The sequence below is a fragment of the Aethalodelphis obliquidens genome, unplaced genomic scaffold, assembly GCF_003676395.1.
Source record: "Aethalodelphis obliquidens isolate GAN/ISIS:26980383/991018 unplaced genomic scaffold, ASM367639v1 scaffold8, whole genome shotgun sequence".
NCBI lineage: Eukaryota > Metazoa > Chordata > Mammalia > Artiodactyla > Delphinidae > Aethalodelphis > Aethalodelphis obliquidens.
In genome coordinates this window covers 46731257-46753366 of record NW_020837952.1, presented here as the reverse complement: position 1 = coordinate 46753366, position 22110 = coordinate 46731257, and the positions used below count along the sequence as shown (strand labels likewise).

The following is a 22110-nucleotide window of genomic DNA, read 5'->3' as shown; positions in this document are numbered from 1 at the left end:
AACAAATTCCTTTTTAGCTTAAGCGGATTTGCGTGGACTCTGTTACTTGCAAGCAAAAGCACTGTGACTAAGGTGTCGTCTTCATTGGTTCTGACGCTGGGTGCTTAGTGATGTTCTTTTAAAAACATGAACACGACCAGCTCTAACATCTCTGCCTGCTCTTCCCTAATTTAGACACAAGGCTCAACCTACCCTTGAATGGGCATTTTCACTAATAATTTGGGTAAAACTTTGTCATGACATTCAAAATGGGAGTCTAGTTACCCTTTAAATTATCCTGGTGATTTAGAATTGCCAGATGTAGCAAATAAAAACACCAAGTACGAATTTTAGCTAAGTTATGAGGAATTTTTTGTTTAAATTTGTCCTGTCTAACATTTGGGTCATAGTTGTGCTGGAGGATTATTTGTCATTTACTAGAAGTTCAGATTTAACCGGGATCTTATCTGGCAATCGTATGTTGGTTCTTCCAAGCTTTAGAATGCAGTGAAGGCTGAAATAATTACTCACATTCTGCTCAGGGACTCCCTTTGGGAGTAAGAGAGATTTTGTTCATTACTGGGCCCAGATAAAAAAATAACCCAACCTTCTTTCTTTCTCAAGTCATTTTTTTAAGGATTAATGAAAAAAATCAAGTCACTCACCAGTGGATGACATTTCCCAGTTTGTTCCAAGCATGACGTTACTGGTTCACAGTCAATCCCATTGCCTCGAAATCCTTTCTTGCACTCACACTCATTCTGTAATTCCAAGAGCAAAGTCAAACAGATTATTGAGAACAACTAACTGCCTTGCATGACCTGCCCTCACACTGTACCACAAAATGAAGCATGGAAGCCATCGCTGTTTGGCTCTTTTAGAGAACACCATTAATGTCTTTCGTTTATTACACTTCAGCTTCCGGAGCTATTGGTCTCCACGTTCTACATTACATTTCCCAGTCTCAGAGTCCTTTGGTGCGTTTTGAATTCATTACCCTAGAGGGGCCATATGGAGATTTGTCTCAGAGAGAACTTAGATCCTAAAGAGCATCACATGGGAAAAATTGGCCCCTCCACCTAAGAGGGAAAGATGAAGCAAGTCATGGAGCAACCACTTGGTGGAGATCCATGCACACGGCCACTGTGAGTCTGGAAGGCACGTTGTGTAATTTAGAACAGGCATTCCCTCTGAGCAGGCGAATCTCTACATGGACAACCCATGGCTAGTGGCTCAGCAGGTAGACAGGGTCATCATGCAACAAAAAAGTCCCCCCTTCCTCTGGGAAGCTTTAGGTCCACACCAGCGTACATACCTTGGTGAGCAGGGTGCAGGCTGGGTTTCAGCCCGTTTGCCCCATAGGCTGGGTACTTTGTGTAGTACACAAACTACACCACAGGAGCAATGGCCCTGATCATGCAGCTATTAAATATGATGATGATGACGATGATGATGATGATGATGATGATGATGATAGTGGTGGGTTGTATGATAAAATGGGGGAATGTCTGTGCTAAGTACAGAATAGGAACCAAACAAAACTGCAGTGGATCGCAACAAGGTAGAGAAAAATAAAAACCTGTGCATTAAGAAGACCAGAAAGAAAAAATACATCAGCACACAAATGGTGATTGTGGGAGTGCTGTGAATGGTTTTCATTTTTCTCCACTCTTTTACTTTCCCAAATGTCTTCCATTATTAAACATTATCTTGTATTTAAAACATAATTTAGGGGGCTTCCCTGGTGGTGCAGTGGTTAAGAATCTGCCTGCCAGTGCAGTGGACTCGGGTTCAAGCCCTGGTCCGGGAAGATCCCACATGCCGTGGAGCAACGAAGCCCATGCGCCACAACTATTGAGCCTGTGCTCTAGAGCCCGCAAGCCACAACTACTGAGCCTGCAACTACTGAAGCCCACACGCCTAGAGCCCGTGCTCCACAACAAGAGAAGCCACCACAGTGAGAGGCCCGTGCACCGCAATGAAGAGCAGCCCTCACTCGCCGCAACTAGAGAAAGCCCGCAAGCAGCAACAAAGACGGAACGCAGCCAAAAATAAATAATAAATAAATTAATTAATTTAAAAAAACCCTATAATTTAAACAGGAGTAATCTCTTCAACAGATAACAAACACAGGTTATGGAACCAGCAATGAACCTCAAAGCTGCTTTCACTAAAGAGAAGAAGATAAAGCACACAACGGAAATAAGAATAGTCCAATCTTAACTGGAAAACAAGAGATGCTCTAAGTCTTATGGATGAACTGGCACATGAGATGCTTCTGTGATGAGGACCACTGCTCTTCAGAGGAGGGAGGATGAGCTGGGAAGTTTCCTCTGGGAAGTGGGGCATGGCTGGACCTTGGGAGAGGGTGGGAGGAGTGGGGAGTCCATGAAAGCTGAGGGTACATGTCAGAAAAATAAACAGAGGTGGGAAAGTAGGAACATTTGATTGAACATTTATTGAGGTGATACAAGACAACCCATTAAGTTGTGGGAAGAAAGGAATAGAACTCCTATTTATGAATTTTTATCTTTAAGGGTATAAGTATTATTTGCTATATATGCTTTATAAGGTAAATTGGGTATATATATATATATTTTTTTTTTTTTTTGCAGTTTGCGGGCCTCTCACTGTTGTGGCCTCTCCCGTTGCGGAGCACAGGCTCCGGACGCGCAGGCTCAGCGGCCATGGCTCACGGGCCCAGCCGCTCCACGGCATGTGGGATCTTCCCGGACCGGGGTACGAACCAGCGTCCCCTGCATCGGCAGGCGGACTCTCAACCACGGCGCCACCAGGGAAGCCCAATTGGGTATCTTATATACAAATATATGCACATGTATACAACTTTACACGAGAGGGCAAGACCTTGTAAGCAAGAGTGTTTAATCTTCTGTACTTGGTATTGGGGTAGCACGTCCCTGCACCCACAGCCCTGACATATTGACCCAAACATGGTCTGTCTTTTAAAATAAACATTCATGGTAGTTAGGATTTGTGCCTGTTTGGAATATATCTACAAGCTTTCGAGCCAACTAATAACACGACTGAGGGCAATCCTAGATGTGGCCTATTTTATTTCTTATGTAACACTATAAAAAGTCGTTTCTCTTCCTCTATCTCCCCCATCAGAATGCTTTTCAAATTTGTCTGCAGAAAGGATGATAGAGCAGAAGGGAATAGATACTCTTATGGGTTGAACTGTGCTCCCCCAATCCCACCCCCCCACTCATATGTTGAAGTCCTGACCCCCAGTACCTCAGAATGTAACCTTATTTGGAAAAAGGATTGTTAATATGTAATGAGTTAAGATGAGGTCATACTGGAGTAGGGTGGGTCCCTAGTCTAATATGACTGGTGTCCTTATAAAAAGGGGAGATTTGGACATAGACATGCACGTGGGAGAATGCCACGTGCACACGAAGGCAGAGATTAGGGTGATGCGCGTATAAGCCAAGGAGCACCGAAGCCTGGCAGCGAACCACCCAGAGCTGGGAGAGAGGCAGGGAACAGATCTGTCATCGTAGCTCTTAGCAGGAACCAAACCTGCTGATACCTTGATCCTGGACCTCTGGCCTCCAATCCCGTGAGACACACATTTCTGTTGTTCTATGATACCCAGTTAGTGATACTTTGCTACAGCAGCCTTAGCAAACTGATACTGACACCAAGAAATTGTTTTTCTCTCTCAAATGCGACGTGGCGACTCAGGGGAGTCAAAAACTAATCGAACTGTTGGTACTTGCTTGGCAAGACATAAGAATGCAGTGAGTTCTTTCACGACTAGGACTTTTTCATGGCTACAATCCTAGGACAGTTGTCATCACCTCCCCTGGGGCTGATTAACTCCTAAGAAGTAGCTTTCTCTGCCTCTGTCTCCCTTAAACGAGGTTAAGTGAAAGTGACCCACAAACTGTAGAGTATTACACAGTGTTATAGAGAAATAGAGTGTGGTCAAGGGTGGCGACCGAGAGGGCAATTCTGGAGTCAGACTGTCTGGCTGTGAATCTCACACCGTAATTTGGTTTCTGTGTGATATGAGCAAAGTATTTAAGCTCTCCATGCTTCAGTTTCCTCTTTTATAAGACGGAATGATAACAGTACCTACGAGGCAACAAAAGCAAAAATAAGCAAGTGGGACTACATCAAACTAAAAGGCTTCTGGGGCTTCCCTGGTGGCGCAGGGGTTGAGAGTCCGCCTGCCGATGCAGGGGACGCGGGTTCGTGCCCCGGTCCGGGAAGATCCCACATGCCGCGGAGCGGCTGGGCCCGTGAGCCATGGCCGCTGAGCCTGCGCGTCCGGAGCCTGTGCTCCGCAACGGAAGAGGCCACAGCAGTGAGAGGCCCGCGTACCGCAAACAAAAATAAAATTAAAAAAATAAAAAGCTTCTATATGGCAAAGGCGACCATCAACAAAATGAAAAGGCAACCTATGGAATGGGAGAAAATATTTACAAGTCATAATCTGATAAGGGGTTAATATCTAAAATATATAAAGGACTCATACAACTCAACAGCAAAAAACCAAACAATCCAATTAAAAAAATGGGCAGAAGATCTGAGTGGACATTTTTCCAAAGAAGACTTACAGATAATCAACAGGGACTTGAAAAGCTGCTCAACATGACTAATCATCAGAGGAATGCAGATCAAAACCACAGTGAGATAAAGACAAGAAATAATAAAGTGTTGGAGAGGAAGTGGAGGAAAGGGAACCCTTGTGCACTGTTGGTGGGAATGTAAATTGGTGCAGCCACTGTGGAAAACTGTTACGGCGGTTCTTCAAAAAACTAAAAATAGAACTACCATATGTTCTAGCAATTCCACTTCTGGGTATTTACCCGAAAAAAAAAAAAAAAAACTCGAAAAGGTATATGCACCCCATGTTCATTGCAGCATTATTTACAATAGTCAAGACACGGAAGCAACCAAACTGCTCATCAACAGATGAACGGTTAAAGAATATGTGGCCTACGTATACATTAGAATATTATTTGGCCAAAGAAAGAATGAAATCTTGCCATTTGCAACATAATGGATGGACTTTGAGGGCATTATGCTAAGTGAAATAGGTAAGAAAAAGACCAATGCCATCTGATCTCACTTATATGTGGAATCTAAAACAAAACAAAACAAAACAAAACCAAGCTCACAGATATGGAGAACAGACTGGTGGTTGCCAGAGGCTGGGTGGGGTGGGGTGTGGTGAGGGTAAATGGGGTCAAAAGGTGAAAAAAAATAGTACCTACATCATAGGTTTGTTGCTACAATTAACCCTTCTCCACTGCTACAAATGATAAAAGAGCTGCAGTAAATTCTAGCCAAAGTACTTCTGTGTCTAGGGGAGAAAACAGTCTACTCCAGGAATCCTGCTTCCTATTGGCTCTCCACTCATCACACCTACCTGCCCGGGGCCGACGTACAAACAGGTCGCATTGTGGTGGCAGCTGCCAGCACTGGGCAGCAGGCAGGTGTTGACCTCTGAGCAATCCCTTCCGTCCCCCGTCCATCCCTGATGGCATACGCAGACGTGGGTTCCCCTGCCAGTTCTGATGCATTCTGCCTACAGGAGGAAGCAGCAGCAACACCTCTGAAACCCCAGTCCAGCTGCAAGATTCCAAGCGCAAAGCAAGGACTTCCAGAGGTACACTGCAGAAGCTTATATTTCAATGGAGTGCAAAGGAAATGATTAAGACACACATTTGCATTAAGATCAATGGAAAAGATAAGATGACTTAAAGAACAAATTTGCTTGTTTTTGGCCAGCTAATGGCCACCGTCACTAACTAACGTCACTGCCATTTATTGAGCCAGGGATTGTTCTGAATGTTTTGCAGGTGTACGCCATCATCTTGAGGAAGGTACTGTGACTATCTCTATTTTACAGATAAGGAAACTGAGGCTCAGAGGAGGTAAGTGACTTGCCCAAGGTCACACAGCTGTAAAGAGGCATGAACCCAGGTCTGTAGGATGCTCTAGCCCAAGCTCCTACCTGTACCAAGTCCAGGCCTTTTAGGATGACCACACCAGGAAGCTGAGGGACAGAGTGAGAGGTGCAAGGTAAGCTGTCCAGATGAGGCTGAGTGGGTGGGGCTTGCCCAGGCCCAGTCTGGAGGGTTGGGCAAGGCGTTTGTATCTGATTTCATCCTCAGAGCCAGGAGAAGTTCCCGAAGGGATTTCAGCAAGGGGGGAACATGATCTGATCCACTCTGGCTGTGGCTATAGCCAAGAGGAGCATCAGGGAGAACAGTTATTAAACTGTGGGTAGGGAATGAAGGTGACCTTGGCTGGGTGGTGGTGGTGATATTCAGAAGGTATTAATGAAAACAACAGTCAGTTTGGGCTATACCCCTGACACTAACAGAACTTAAGGCAAGTCACTTAAGGTCTCTGAGCCTCAGTTTCCTGATCAGTAAAATGGGGATAAACAACATCTGCTTCAATGGGTTGGTGGGAAGAGCAAATGAGATCACATACATGAAAGTCACTTGTAAGCCGTAATGTCTGAATCAGAAGTTTATTACTAATGATCTCCAGTATCTGATCCTTTGGTTGTGTTTTTAGAAGCCCAATACCCCTGCACATGTGAACCTGGGGCTCCCCCAGCACACGTGGACTTAGGAAGTGGAGGCTCACAGAAGGCACCTGGCACCATCTTTAAAATGCAGGGTTCAAGCAAACGGGCCTCATGCAATGAAGTCATCGGACACTGCCTTTTGGAAGGTCTTCCCTCAGGATTTCCTAAAAAACCTGGCAGCTTGGAAATAAAGACCAACACTCACATTGCGGCTGCAGCCCCCTCGGGTTAATCCCGAACAAGGGTCCATCTCTGAACAGAGGCTTCCGTCCCCTTCATACCCTGCTTTGCAAACACAGCTGCAAAGAAGAGTGAGCGCACAAAGTCAGCCCTAGAAATATAAGCACCGACTATCCCACCGCTCCCCAAGAAGACCAGCCAGCCAGGGGTGAACGTGTTCACGGCCAGGTGGCCTGACACTTTGCCCTTGTCGGGGGAGCCATGTACCATGGTGGCCACCAGCACTCCCGGGTCTGCAGTCAGATACACCTGGGTGGGTATCCAGGCCCCACCTCTTAGCAGTTACGTGACCTTGAGCGAGTCCCTTAACCTCTGGGAGACTGTTTCCTCACCTGGAAAATGGGTCTAACATCTCCCTCATAAAGCTGTGGTATAGAGTGAATGCACATGGGGCGTTCAGCAGGGCACTTGCTCACACTTGCACCTTCTCAGGCTCGACACTGGGCGGCTTTTCTGTTCTTATGGGGCTGGAATCTGTCTCTTTATACCTCAAGTCATTACCTCTGGTTCAGCAGAGAACGATGCTCTCTTCTGTGTGACAGTTCAGTGATTTGAACATGACCATCAGGTGAGACCTCCCCTCTCTCCCTTCTCTGATCTCTCAGATGTTCTTTTTTTTAGAGCACAACGTTCTCAGGTGCCTGATTCCATGATCCACCACACCCTCAGGCACTCCTCTCAAAATGCTCCACCTTGGGCTTCCCTGGTGGCGCAGTGGTTGAGAGTCCGCCTGCCGATGCAGGGGACGCGGGTTCGTGCCCCGGTCCGGGAGGATCCCACATGCCGCGGAGCGGCTGGGCCCGTGAGCCATGGCCGCTGAGCCTGCGCGTCCGGAGCCTGTGCTCCGCGGCGGGAGGGGCCACAACAGTGAGAGGCCCGCGTACCGCAAAAAAAAAAAATGAAGAAATAGATTGATCTGTTTCAACATTGATTTACCTAAGTTTATATAGGAAATACAGACCCATGTTGATGATCCCCTGTGGGTGATTAGAGGTTTTTAAATTTATTTATTGTTTATTTATTTACTTTTTTTTTTTTCTGGCCGTGCCTCACGGCTTGCAGTATCTTAGTTTCTGACCAGGGATTGAACCCAGGCCCCAGCAGTGAGAGCGCCGAGTCCCAGCCCCTGGACTGCCAGGGAATTCCCGTAAGAGGTTTTAAGGGCAATTTTGGTGACGTGTGACTTTCGCCTTATGCACTGATGTATATACGAGCTCCTTAGGAGGATGCATTTCTATTGTACCGCCATGGAAGAGCAAAGTCAGTCTCTGCCCCATGCTTCCTACAGACTGGTGGGGGAGACAGATCACAAACAGGTAAGCAAATGATTAGGTAATTACAAATTAAGAAAAGTGCTGCAAAAATAAGGCTAAGAATTCTACATGTTGTCTGCATTTCCCAGGATATTTTTTGCATGGTTACTGCCTTTGAACCAGATATTCCCAGAGAGGAAAATTTCCTCTGACATGTTCCCCCCATGCCCACTTCATATGTTAGATAGCATTAAGAAAACAAATGGTGATCCAGTGACCAACGATCCAATTTCTTGTAAGATGCCTTTAACAGGGGCGTAGTTACTAATGACCTTAGGAAGTAAAGGCGTTTTTAAAGGGTTGGAAAGTTGGTGGGCAAATCTTCACTTCCTTCACATGAGTGATGGTAATAACTGCAGTTGCCATGACTGAACACCTATGATGTACTAGCCCTGGGGCTGGATGATTTGGCATTCAGTTCTTCGAATCTCCACAACTGCCCTGCTAGGTAGGCAACATCACCCTTATTGTACTGATGACAAAAGTGAGGCTCAGACAGGTTAAGTAACTGCCCAAGGTCACACAGCTGGTAAGTTTCAAAGCAGGGAATGCTGCAAACTTTGAACGCAGCTCAGTCTGAGGTTTTCTCCACAAAAGCCATACTGGCAGCTGAAGAGAACAGGGCTTAGTTTATGAAGAGTTTAGATATGGGTTGGGTGTGTCTACAGGTAACACAGTGGCCATGGGCCGTTAAGGATGGCAATCCCCACTCCCCGACCGGCCTACCTTGCTGTCCCATTGCTGTATTCGCAGGTGGCATGGATGTGACAGAACTGCAGGTAGGGCCCACAGGCTGAGGTCTGCTTGTGACAGAATCTCCCGGCGGAGCCGTCCCTGCAGGTGCCGGGGAGACAGGCGCCGTCACCGTCAATTCTGTTGTCACATGTTCCGAAACTGCACAGACACCCTGGAAGGGAAGGAAGAGGGACGTTCAGGGCTTGGGGACAAGCTTAGCAATGGGCACATGGGTCATGGAGGACAGGGCCCCCTCCCCTCACCCCCCACTCACTCCTGTAGGCGCAGAACCCGGGGCTGAGACCTGGAAGGCTCTGGACGCTATTTCTCAGCGTCTTTCTCGTGTGCCAGGACAGCTCTCGGTGAGAAGAGCTTGGTCTTCGGGATGCTTTGTGTGTCTGTGTGTGGGGTGCAGGGGGAGGGTGGGTTGTGATGGTGTGAAAGAGGCCAAGGAGCTCCATTTTCACCTACTTCACGGTAGGAGAGTTTAGTCAGGAAATTTCTCACCTTTTCCTGAAGACATTCTGGAAGTGATTTCTCCTGCCGGCACAGCCTCTGATGTGTGGCTTATATATTTGCACTTCACCCTCCATCACAGCAAACCAATGCTAACTCATGCCCAATATTTGCACACTGACCTTGTTCTAGGCATCGGGCCAGCCTTTAACCTGTACCCTCTCATTCACAGTCACCAGCCTCAGGAGTTAGGTATCAATACTTTTACATCCCCATTTTCCAGATGAGGAAACTGAGGCCCAGAGAGGTAAAACAAATTGCCTGACTTGCTGGCAAGTTCCCAAACAGGGACTTGAACTCAGACCTTCAAATTCCATTTCCGTTAGTGACCATGAGTAACCAGGCGATCAGTGTATCGACTGCCATTTCCACTGTCTGTTATCATCTTAAACTTTAGCTGCTAACTTTGCTTTTGATTACAGGTATTTAAAAGTTGCAACGTGAGCCAGCATATCAGACTCAGGCTCCTCTGCATGTGGAAGTGAAAAGAACATTCTGGAGACTCTCAAAGGCAGGTGGCAAGGATTTGGGGGCTTAAATGTGATCAGAAATGAAGGAATGTGTGGTTTTGCCCCAGAAGGGACTGATGGGAAAGGGATTTGTGTCAGGGCTTGGAGCCAGCGTCCAGGAAAGAGAAACACAGTGAGGGCTGGCAAAGCACAGCTGGTTTTAAAACAAAGAAAACTTTTCATAAACTTTTAAGGACGTCAGGGCTTGGTTAGCAAGGAACAAGACCCCAGAATGAAGAGGAAGCTCCCCTGCATGAGGCGGTGGGCGGCAACAGACCTGGACAAGAGGCTTTGGGGAGGGAAGCCACCCCTGCTGCCCCAGCCTCGGCATCGTGACTACTGGCCTCATAAAAATGCCTATGTCAACAGGCTTTGGAATAAACCCCTATTTTTTTCCCCTCAGAAACCTTATTTGGCAAAAAGAGCATCAGACTAGGATCAGCAGCCACAAAACTGCTGGGCTCTGGGGTCCCGTCCTTCTTGAGAGGTAGCCGTGAAGATCAGACAAAGTAAGAGAGGAGAGGGGTGGTGTGTTTTGTGACAGATGAGTGGAGTTAGTAGTGATAGTAATAAGAATGGCTTCATTTATTGATTATTTGCTAGGTGCATGCTCTGGGCTAAAGTCCTAAATTATGATCTAACTTAATCAACAACCTATGAAGTGGGTACCAATACTGTCTTCATTTTATAAATGGGGAAGTTAAGCTTCAATGAGAGATTTCTTCCAAGGTCGTAGAGCCAGTAAGTTGCAGAGTGAAGACTGAACTTCAGGTTGGTTTGACTCCACAGCAAGCTCTGATCTATTCATTTTTTTTTTTTTCTATCAAGGTCTAATCTTAGCTTAGATAGATAGATGTATATTTCTATCTATGTACTTAAATATTCACATGGTGTTATTTTTAAGAACATAATGTGTTTTCTAAGATTATATAACTGCATTTTTTTTCCAATGCCTAGTGTTGTGGAACTTCCTACATGTTCTATGAGCTTCTGGACATTCATATCACTGAACTTAGCATAACAGTAACAGTACCAACAATAATAGATAATAATAACAATAACAGATAATGATATTGGTAGTGCATGCCAGGCGCTAGGCATTGTTCTAAGGCAAGTGCTTTCCATTTATAACTTGTACTAACCTTACGAGGTAGTTACTATTATTATCCCCATTTTATAGATGAGGAAATTGAGGCCTAGAGTGGTGTAGTAACTAACCCAAGGTCGCACATTTAGCAAAGGGAGGAGCTGGTGGAAGAGGACTGCTTGAAAGATGGGGAGTCTGTTTTCTGATACGGAGCCCACAATCACTTCAGGTATGTGGGGAAACCCTAAAAGACTGGTTTTCAAAGTGTGGTCTTGGGCCAGCAGTGTTGACATCTCAGGGAACTTGTCAGAGTTGCAAATCCCCAGGTACCACCCAGGCCTCCTATCTCAAAGCTCTGTGAGTGGGGCCCAGCAACCTGGCATGTGCACTGTTTGGGACCCAAGTGCTTAAGAAATACCCTGTGATAAGGGCATCAACCAAGCCGAGGGGCACCTGATACCAGGACTGCACTGCAGCGCTGCAGGGACTCCGGGTGAGGAGCAGAAGGCAGCTCAGGAAGCGACACTTACTTTTGTCACACCGAGGTCCGTATTTATTGGGGTCCGAGCAGAACTGACACTGGGAGCCCTGGAAGCCATCCTGGCAAACGCACGTCCCATTGCCGTCGAGGCCGTCGGCGCACTGCAAACAAAGGCAGGGCCCCTGGCCGTCAGGACAACACGCCCCGGGTGAGCGGTCCCAGATGCTTTCGTTTCCTGGCCTGCTTCTCTGACTCAGATTCAATTCTGCTTGAAATGACTCTTTGGGGCCCCCTGTGGAAAGTGGAGTCATGGATATCGGGTAGGAAGCTAAGACAGTGACATATGGGTGTCCCGAGCCAGGATTCAGAACTTCACAGGAAGTCATTTGGTCAGGGAGGGGAGGGTATCACAGTGGTGAAATGGAACCTCTAAACAATGCTTAAGGGGCAGCCCCATAAGCCACTGACCTTCAGAATGAAGGCAGGCCTTTCTCTCCAGATGCTCACACGCTCAGCTATGTGACTCCAAACGGCAGTGTCTTCCCCTTCAGTGTGAGCATTTTACCCCTCATCTCCCCAGCTATTTCAAGGTTAGATTTGTACTGACTGACACGTATCAGAATTGGGCTTGGGTCCCGGACCACCCAGGTACAGTAGTTAATTTGTAGCAGCTTCGCCCTATCCCCCTGGCCTGTGTGGCGTCCCCACTTGGTGGTCATGCAGTTTTTCCTTCCCCTTGAAAGAGGCATATTTTCGAGGTGGATTTCCTGTATGTGCAGATCCATAATTTCCCCATATGAACCACAGCTACTATTAACTTTGTATGGTTAGCCCTGGCCTCCACGCTAGGTGAGTTCAGTTTTGGCTCTTACATTTCATAGGTTTTGCAGATGGGCTAAAACAAGCATTCAGGACTTCCCTGGGGGTCCAGTGGTAAAGAAACCGCCTTCCAATGCAGGGGACATGGGTTCGATCCCTGGTCCAGGAACTAAGATCCCACACGCGGTGGGGCAACTAAGCCTGCGCGCCACAACTACTGAGCTCGCGCACCTCAGCTAGAGAGCCTGCGTGCCACAAACTAGAGCCCACGCGCCAGGGAGCCTGAGTGCCACAACTAGAGAGAGAAAACCTGCACGCCACAGCTAGAGAGAAGCCCATGCGCTGCAATGAAGATCCCGAGTGTCGCAACTAAGACCCGAGGCAGCCAAAAAAAAAAAAAAATCTTAAAGAAAGCATTCACTGGGCAGTGCTTTTTTTTTTTTTTTCTTTTCCTTAAGAATAGTAAAATCTCGGCCCTAAAAAGACTTGGAGATCAATGCAGGCCAATCCTGCTATCTCCCACACGGGGAAACTGGGGTCCAGAGAGCTTTGCTGAGTTGCTCAAAGTCACGCCATCAGCAGCAGGAAAGCAGACCAGAAGCGACATCACTGGACACCTTGCCCCCTGCCACTCCCCCAGGCAAAATTCCTTCTCCTGCAGACACGCTCTCTTCTTTTAGCAACTGATCTGTTTCTTTTACTCCCTGGGAACAGTGACTGGCATTGTACCATTTCTCGGTTTAGTGGTTTTAAAAATTACTTTTCGACTTAACACAGGCCAACCTCAGCATTTGTGAAAAAGTAAGCCTCAGTCTTTATCACCTGCCCATTCCCGGAGCATGGATTCGAGAAGCCTCCTGGACACTGGTTGCAGTCGGGCCCGTAGAAGCCGTGGCAGCACTTTGGTATCTGAGAAACAAAATGTGTGTTGCCTTTTGGAATCCCAGGCAGAGCGCCAGTTCCTCAAAGGAAACATCAATACATTTTAATTTCCGTTACGATCTCAAGCAGTGTCAGCCCCCTCCCACCCTTAGGAGCACGACTTTTTCTCTTGCAGATGATGGCGTGGCCTGTGCTCAGCCACCTGTTCACCACCAATCTCCTGAGGGCCGCCCCGGGCTGCTGGCTCGGCTCTGGTACTGTGACAGCAAGACAGACAAAGGCTTGGGCTCACGGAGCCCGTGTTCCATCTAGTCAGGGAAGAGACGATACATTTAAAAAGAAAAAAAAGAGGATTTCAGATAGCAGTACATGCCGGGAAATCAAAGTGCCGTTACCAACTGGTGGCAGGTAGGAGCAGAGGTGTGGGGAGATTGGCGGGGGCACTGTGGACTGGGCGGTGACAGAGGAGATGAGGGTCAGATGGAGACTTGAGAGGTCAGTCAGCCCCAAGAAAACCTGGAAGAACATTCTTCCAGGAGGGAATGGCAAAGGCACACCCGCTGAGGTAGAAATGAGGGTGAGAGACAGGCCAGGGACACTGCAGAGGGTGGGCCGTGCAGGGTAGTGTCAAGGGTGTGGGCTCCATATTAAGAGTGATAGGGGGCTTCCCTGGTGGCGCAGTGGTTGAGAGTCTGCCTGCCGATGCAGGGGACACGGGTTCGTGCCCCGGTCCGGGAAGATCCCACATGCTGCGGAGCGGCTGGGCCCGTGAGCCATGGCCGCTGAGCCTGCACGTCCAGAGCCTGTGCTCCGCAATGGGAGAGGCCACAACAGTGAGAGGCCCGCGAACCGCAAAAAAAAAAAAAAAAAAAAAAAAAAAAAAAGAGTGATAGGAACCATGGGATGAGTGGATGCAGGGAGGGGGTGACCTGGCCGCTGTGTGGAGACTCTGCCCTTCCCTTCCTTTGCAAGAAGACATGGTCAACCCGTGGGTCAACCCAAGGGCAACCTGTGACTCACAGACCCTGGGGCCCAAGAGCTGCCCAGCCCTGTGGGCTTCTGTGCAGGCCCTGGTGGCCTGGCTAAGGGCCCCGGCCACACACAAGCCTCACCTTCACGGTGGCATTACAGTATCTGGCACAGCCATTCTTCAGGCTCCTGACTCGGCCAGTGTAGACACATTTGCGTATGAAGAGTGTCTGGAAGAAAGCCAACGAGGAAGAGCATCGCAGTCTGCATTTTGAGGTCCTCCGGGCATGACTCGGCTTCTGCAGGCACTAGACAATCTACTTCTGTTTTACTGTCAGCGCTAGGGAAGAGTGCCAGAGCACAGAGCACACACAGGGCCCAGGCAGAGCTGCCACCCTGTTAAGCCTCTGTTTCCTTGTTGGAAGAATACAGGCCAGGGTTTGCATGACGCAGGGCATACGTACCCTTCCGTCCCTTCTCATGCCCTGGAAGACATTGTTAATCAATCAGGGAACATGTTCCTGTGCATCCAGGATGTGGCTTAGCCTCCCCTTCCAAGTAATAACCATCCCTAACCACTTCCTATATAGACATTTTGGAGCCATTAGAGATTTTCCTCCTAATTTGTACAAAGCTCCACCACAAAAACAGTGAGAGTCTGAGTTTTCCTCTTAGGAATTGTGGGGTGTAGGGGCAGATTTCTTTCTATGCTCTAACCTCTGATACCCACTCAGAATTACGGAGAACTACCATTTATTGAGAACCTACTAGGGTCAGACGCATTGCCTGTATGAGGTCATCAATCTTCAACTCCATGTGGATCTTTCTCATCCCTTTTCTATAGATGAGGAAACTGAGGCCCGGACGGGTTAAATCCTTTTTCTTAAGAACACTGATAGTAAGTGGCAGGTCGAGAGAATGGATCTTACCACCTCCTAACTTTAGGATCTCAGAGGCAAGTCACGCTGTCCTGTGAGCCTCAGCTGCCTCATCTGTGAAACAGGACGAAAAGGCTGAGCTCAAGGTTTGTGCTGAGCATTTAGTCCTTGGCTCAAATTTTATGTTAGACAAAAATGGATACGGAGGTACTCCTTCATCTCAGGCTCCTACTTAAGAAGAGAGCAGCGAAAACCATGGGCAGTAAAATCCTAAAATCTTAAATGTCCAAAGGAATTCTGAGGTCGATGAGGAAGGACTCTTCAACCCCCTTGTTGGTTGTCAGGAATAATTAGCCAAGTATAGACCATGGGAGCACGGGAGGGGCAGTTTAGGTGTCTATTGGCTCTGAGCCATGTGTCTCATTTTTTCCTTTCCTCTCTCCCTCCTTCTTTGGGCTGAGGCAATGTAGGATCGTGGTCTGCGTGTACCAGCTGTGTGACCTTGTGGAGGGCTTTTATGTTTCCTCGCCTTAGTTCCCAGGTTACGCTCTGGTTATAACGTGCCCCCCTCGTAGGTTTGCTGCGCGATGCACTTAGAACAATGTCTGGCACACAGCACTCACTGGGATGCCAGTCACCAGTTTCCTCTTCCCTTCTCCCTGTCCATATTCCCTGGTCGACAGCATCCTGCAGGACTCAGGGGTGAAGGCTTCACTGAGCAAAATAAATATCTGAACACCTGTGCCTATTTAATGTTAATGTTTTTCTTTATGAAATGCTCCACAATAGGATGGTGTTAAAAACAACTCACCACCTTCTTTATAATAGCGATCTGTTCTAGTGTGGAACGAACTGGCTGGTTGGGAAGTTCTTTCTTAGGATGAAGTTAGAGGCAGGAATTTCTATCACCAATCTTACCTTAGAACACGTTGCTTTTGCTACCAGTATTTACTTGGCATATAAATTAGGCCCAGAAAAATTACCTGTTTTCCTTTTTAGATTAGAGCTTCTCAAGACCAAGACAAAACAAAGCAATATCTTATTCATCTCTATGCTCCCTGAACCAGATCTATAATCCTCAATAGACGTGTGCAGAATTCTATCAAGCTTGACAAGGTTTTGATGGTCCTAGTGTCATTTTTCTTGACACTTGTATTTCTCTCCAGAATGATGCTTGGGAAGAGCAGATACAAATGAAGGGTAGCAGGACATGCCACACCCACACGTGCCACTTTGGCATATGGATTATTTTGTGCTAGAGGCACTTGAAATATAGCAGATACAAAAAACCAAAAAACGTGTATAAGTTTAAGATGTACAACATAGTAATAATGATTTGAGGTAGGTATCTATTGTGAGATACATTTCATATTTTAGTTACTTTTCCACAGTTACCTGTCTTTGCTCAACATACTATATAAACACTTGGGTTTTGCTGTTTCTCCAGGTCTTCATTCTCCTATGGAAGCTCTTATGTATGTGTAAAAACCTGTGCTTTTCTCCTGTTAATTTGTCTTATGTCAACTTAATTCTCAGGCCCAGCCAGAGACCGCAAGAGGGCGAGGGTAGAGCTTTGCCTCTCTTATGCAAACACTGGGTTTTATTTCATAGGGCAAGTAGAGAGGGAACATTTACTGAGTGGCTATTTGATTCAGGCATTGCACTTGGAGTTTCATCTGTGCTCCTGCTGCTGCTGCTACTGTTGTTGTTGTTATCATTACCATTTGTGGATAAGAAAATTAGAGTAAATATGTGAAGCAACTTACCTTGGATAAATGAGCAAGGACTCAAACACAGATCTGTGGGCTGTCTTTCTACCATCCCCCCAGATATAGTAGGCTAAGAGCTAACCTTACGTTATCCCAGTTGGAACGAATATCTTTTAAGAGGGGAAGATGGAAAGGATGAGAAACCACACCAGCGGGGTTGCTTGGGTGACGTGTGCTTCCCTGAAGCTGTCACACTCACTGTGGGCTCAGAGTCGGCAGGGCATTTGCTCCAATACACCAGGGAACAGCTCACACAAGTGCCCTGGAAGGAAAGACTGCAGGTCAGTACAGGTGTGTCTGTAAGAAGGAGGGGCAGGCCACGTGTCTGGCCTCATGCATCTTCCCTGTGAAGGGGTCCCACTAGTGTACCACTCTTGGCCTCTCTCCCCACCCCTACTGCCTCCTCACCAGAGAGAAGGAATCTGGGAGAAGGAAGTGGGCCTGCTCAGAGCAGCCCCTTCCTCATCCTCTTTCAGGGTCCGACAGGCCTCAGGCTTCTGGTCTGAGGGGACACTGCAGTTGCCCACCTGTGCCAGGGATGTCGTACTAGCATTGACCACACACTCAAGTCCCTGTTCTCCAATTAGCTTAGCAGTAACGAGGCTGAACATTTACTCTCTGCCTTTCAGTCTCCTGGGCTTCTTCCTCCATTGGTTCTGAATTCAGGAGGAAGAAAAGGGGTGCGTGTCTCCAAATCTCTCCAGATCTATTCTCTGACCTTCTCTACTGTGTTCTGTGCTCCAGCAGGTAAACCTTGAAGGATGGTCTCTTGGGGCCCCTTGCCAGTTTCCAACTGGTCTCGGTGAGGTACCGGCAGTATATTGGTGGGTAGGGGGAGAACGAGGTCAAGGTATTTCTCTCCTGCTCCCTCTTTGCTCAGAGCACCGTTCCTACAGCTGCTGATGGATACCTCTTCTTCCATTCTCCCCACTCTCACTGGGTTCAGGTAACTCCACCCCCTCCCCACCATTGACTCTCTGGTGGTAATGGTTTCCTGCCAGAGCTTCTCCTTGGATGCCCGGCATCATGTGTTTGCTTCCTCAGCCCTGCCCACCCCTCTGTAGCAGCTTCTTCATTAAAGTCTCTTAATTTGAACCCTTGGTATAAATTCTGCTTCCTTCAGGGACCCTAATTAGTACAGAGACTTATTAAGGAAGCCTCTAAGATTCAAACATACATGCCCAAAGGCAACTATGGGTTCAGTCTGCTGAAAACTGAGACTTCTAGAAGAGACTGGCTGCTTCTACTGTTTACTAGTTCTCAATACTTTCCAGAGAATACGTTTGTCCTTTTTTTTTGCGGTACGCGGGCCTCTCACTGCTGCAGCCTCTCCCGTTGCGGAGCACAGGCTCCGGACGTGCAGGCTCAGCGGCCATGGCTCACGGGCCCAGCCGCTCCACGGCATGTGGGATCTTCCCGGACCGGGGCACGAACCCGTGTCCCCTGCATCGGCAGGCGGACTCTCAACCACTGCGCCACCAGGGAAGCCCCATTTGTACTTTTAATAGACCTAATGGAAACGACCCTAAACCACACAGAGCAGACTCATTTGACTTTAAACCCAGAGAAAACAGTAAAAGAAGACCTCAGTCTAAGGCAGCTATTGGGAAGCCCTTCTTATTTAACCAAAGTTTTTTTGGTTGTGGCTCAAACCCACATCTTAATTCTTTTCTTTGGGGAGATGGAGAACAAGTTCTTGAACGACCTGCAGAAAAGACTCACTAGGAGTCAATAATTAGACTTGTTCAGAGCTCCCCGCCCCACCCCTCCCCGAGCAGCTGCCGTTCAAAGTCTGGAGGACAAGGGCAGCCCTAACTCCCTGCCTTGTTGCAGGGTTGCTCTGTTCCTGGTTGTTCAAAATCTTGTTGAGTTTTGGTTGCTCTGATTAAAACCAGCTGAGCCAAAAAGTTGCAATGGAAACAGGAAACCTTGATTTTGGACTTCTAGCTTCCAGAACCGCGAGAGAATACATTTTTGTTGCTTTAAGCCACTTGGTCTGTGGTAACTTGTTATGGCAGCTCTAGAAAACGAATATACCAGGGTAGCAACTATCAGTTTGGAAATTCCCCCAGGAACTTTGGTTCACGTTTGAGGAGATATGACCTCCGACCCTCCTGCCTCTTCACAAAGACGGAAAGGCCTCCCGAACGAGGCTCAAGTGTGAAACTATCCTCGTCAGCTCCCTCAGAATTGTGAGGAGAGAACGGTCTGCTCTGTGGGGCTGTTCAGGGTCCTCGTGGAGCTTCCTAGTTTTCTTACCAGTTTCATCTCTCTCTTTGTTTCATCACATCGGTGGGGCAGGATTGGGACGATGGAGGGAGGAATGAGGACTCCAGTCAGTGTGTAAATCCGGCCGTTTTTGGCAACGACCTCCATTTCTTCCATTGCCACATCATTTGCCAGAATCTGTCCCTGGAAGGAAGCAACGGCATCTTTCATCCTTCTGTACTGAGGAGCGCCAGGGGTTCCTGCGCAGAGCTGAATGGCGGTGACCTCTCGAAAGAGGCTTCAACTTCACTTAACCTTCCACTGAGTGGAAGACTGTGATTAGAAGGGCTTGGCTGACAGGGAAAGATGAACCTGTTGAATGAATTTTTGACTGACTCCAAGCAAGGATGTCCTTGCGGATATGGTCCTTGCCGGTGCCAGACTGGGGAAGAGGCATAACTATTCCAGCTCTGCACTATGTTTGCTATGAGACCTTGGGCAAACTGTTTTATCCCTGTGGTGAAATGGGGATCCGTTCATTCAGATACATTTAGTGGCCTTGTACTAGACTCTGCTTTAGGGTCTGGGGAGATACCAGGGAACAAGCCCAGACAAGTTCCTGCTTATGCTGTAGGCGAGGGAGCAGAAAATGAACAACTCAGCAAAGAATTCTGATCTCTACTTTCCTCCCAAATCTGCTCCCCCAGCAATATTAATGGCAGCACCATCCTTCCGGTGGCTCCAATCAGAAGCTCAGGAGTCATCTTTGGCTTCCTCCTTCCTCATCCCCCATCCAATCCATCAGCACCTTCTGTTGGTCTGCCTTTCAAAATATCTTCAGAATTCAACCACTTCTTACCATGTCTCTGCTACTACCCTGCTCTGAGTCACCGTCATTCTTATTTTATACGTTAAAAAAATTTTTTTATACCATTTCTAAAGGTTACTTTCTATTTACACTTATTAGAAAATATTGGCTCTATGCCCCGTGCTGTACAATAGTTCCTTGAGCCTTCCTCACACCTCGGCCTGTCTCCCCACTAGTCACCATCATTCTTCTCTGAGTTATTACGTTCACCTCCCAACCAGTCTCCCAAAACGTATGTCTGATCATGTCATTCCACTGCTCAAAATCCTCTAATGGCTTTTTATCTCATTCAGAGTAAGAACCTACATCCTGACCCCAAGTTCTTAGGCCATGTGTGACCTGACCCCACCTCTCCTCCCTCCTGCCGCCTTGTCTTCCTCCTACCTCTCTCCTTTCCTCCCTCTGTTCTGGCCCCGAGGACCTTGCAGTTCCCCAACCCGATCAGCATGCGCCTTGCTTCGCACTTTTTCACTTTCTGTTTCCTGTCTCTGGAATGCTCTTTCCCCAGCTATTCACATTGCCTGTTCCTTCATTTCCATCAGGTCTTTGCTCACATATTTTCTTCTCCATGAGGATTTCTTAGACACTTTATCTAAAACATCAGCCCCACTCCCACTTTCTAGTTCCCATCCTTGCTTTGCTGTTTTTTTGCCTCAGCACATACTACTCTCTGATATATGATATATTTAACTCACTTATTATCTATTGTCCAATGTACTAGAACGAAAGTTCCACGCAGCCAGGGACTTTTATCTGTTTGCTTACTGGTCCAACCTTGAGGGCCTAGAATGGTGTCTGACACATCTGAGGCACTCAACAGAAACTTGCTGAGAGAATTCCCTGGTAGTCCAGTGGTTAGGACTCAGTGCTTTCATGGCCGTGGGCCTGGGTTCAATCCCTGGTTGGGGAACCAAGATCCCATAAGCTGTGCAGCTTGGCCAAAACAACAAAACAAAACAAACAAATAAAACCAAAACAAACAGGAACTTGCTGAAAGGATGACAGGGCATCATCATCACAATCCAAAGTGAATCAACAGGAGACATAATCTCTATGCTGCCATATTTCTGCTGATATTACAACCCTGAGAAGTTAGCAGAATAATACTTTGAGTTTATTACATAAACTCAAAGTTTGAGTTTCTTATATAAATCATGTTCCCTCCCACCTCAGGGCCTTTGCACCTGCTCTCCCTTCTGCCTGGAACTCTCTTCTACTCATCTCTGCCCAAGGTCACATTACTCATCCTTTGAAGCTTGGCCAAAGCATCCTCTCCTGACTGAGGACTTCTAGATTCCCAGATCTGCTTGGTCTCCCTCCGCTGTGAGCTCCCACAGCCCTCTTAACTTCCTCTTGGGGCCCCTGTTTATAATTGTAATTAAATAATTAACTGGTCACTAATTAGTTGCTTAAAGTTGTTTTCCTTGCCGGGATGTAAGCCTGTTTTTTTCACTGCTTTATTCTTGGCTTCTAGTTCAGACTCACACATGGAGTTGCTCAGTAGGTATTTGCTGAAAGACATAACGGATGAATGAAATAATCATAAAGAGTCGAAGCCTGTGAATTAGCGTCGAGGTAGGATAACCCAATGAACAATCATAAGCAGAGAAAAATGCGTTTGAGCAATGACGTCAGCAGTAGAGTTTTCACCTACGTTGTTGGTTGTGTTAAACCGTATGATCTGGTTGGCCATGCTCCTAACGTGAGGGGTCGAAATGAGGGCAGCCACTTCTAGCTGCAAGAACAAGAGAACAATAGAGACACTGAGAGCGGCACCCAAATCCTCGCTGGAAAAAATAGCTTGAAAGCTTATGAAATAAGTGACAGGAGCTTTGAGGTCATGCGTTTTGGTGGCTTGGAAGATTTCTTTGATGACAGGCTCATTATTCACTGCTCAGCGTGTGCTCAGAGCACCAGATAAAGAACAACTGTCACACGTTCTCTAGCACTAAAATGTTGGAATTTAAGGTCATATATCTTGAAAGCAAGGAAGAAATACCAGAGAAAAGTGGGGCTGACCTGAGTAAAAGGGACAACATGGTATCTGACGAGTTCCAGAAGCTTCCGAGATCCCTGCAATGGAATCAAAATACTTCTTTAGTCACTGAGGAAAACACAGATTTCCCTCTCTTGTTCAAACTTCCTCAAATGACTTTGGACACTTGGTCAAGAAAAACAAATGACCCATAATCTCTCTACTGGGAAGTCCAGGGTGAGAGCAGCCCCATCCCCCAAACAGCTAACATTCACCAAATTTTTTTTTTTTTTTTTTTTTTTTTTTGC

The 22110-nt window shown here is 47.2% G+C and overlaps 1 protein-coding gene across 1 annotated transcript in view; it reads right to left on the bottom strand.

Moving 5' to 3' along the window:
* The window catches only part of STAB2 (stabilin 2), a 158420-nt gene that overhangs the window by 76322 nt on the left and 59988 nt on the right, over positions 1 to 22110 (bottom strand). The window contains exons 16-26 of the mRNA XM_027107363.1: positions 21847 to 21900; positions 21482 to 21562; positions 19011 to 19163; positions 16951 to 17013; positions 14248 to 14334; positions 13076 to 13162; positions 11484 to 11595; positions 8833 to 9013; positions 6759 to 6852; positions 5381 to 5539; positions 645 to 740 (exon numbers count right to left, since the gene is read on the bottom strand). Of these exons, the coding sequence (XP_026963164.1) occupies positions 645 to 740; positions 5381 to 5539; positions 6759 to 6852; positions 8833 to 9013; positions 11484 to 11595; positions 13076 to 13162; positions 14248 to 14334; positions 16951 to 17013; positions 19011 to 19163; positions 21482 to 21562; positions 21847 to 21900 (1167 nt within the window). The remainder of the gene's footprint in view (positions 1 to 644; positions 741 to 5380; positions 5540 to 6758; positions 6853 to 8832; positions 9014 to 11483; positions 11596 to 13075; positions 13163 to 14247; positions 14335 to 16950; positions 17014 to 19010; positions 19164 to 21481; positions 21563 to 21846; positions 21901 to 22110) is intronic.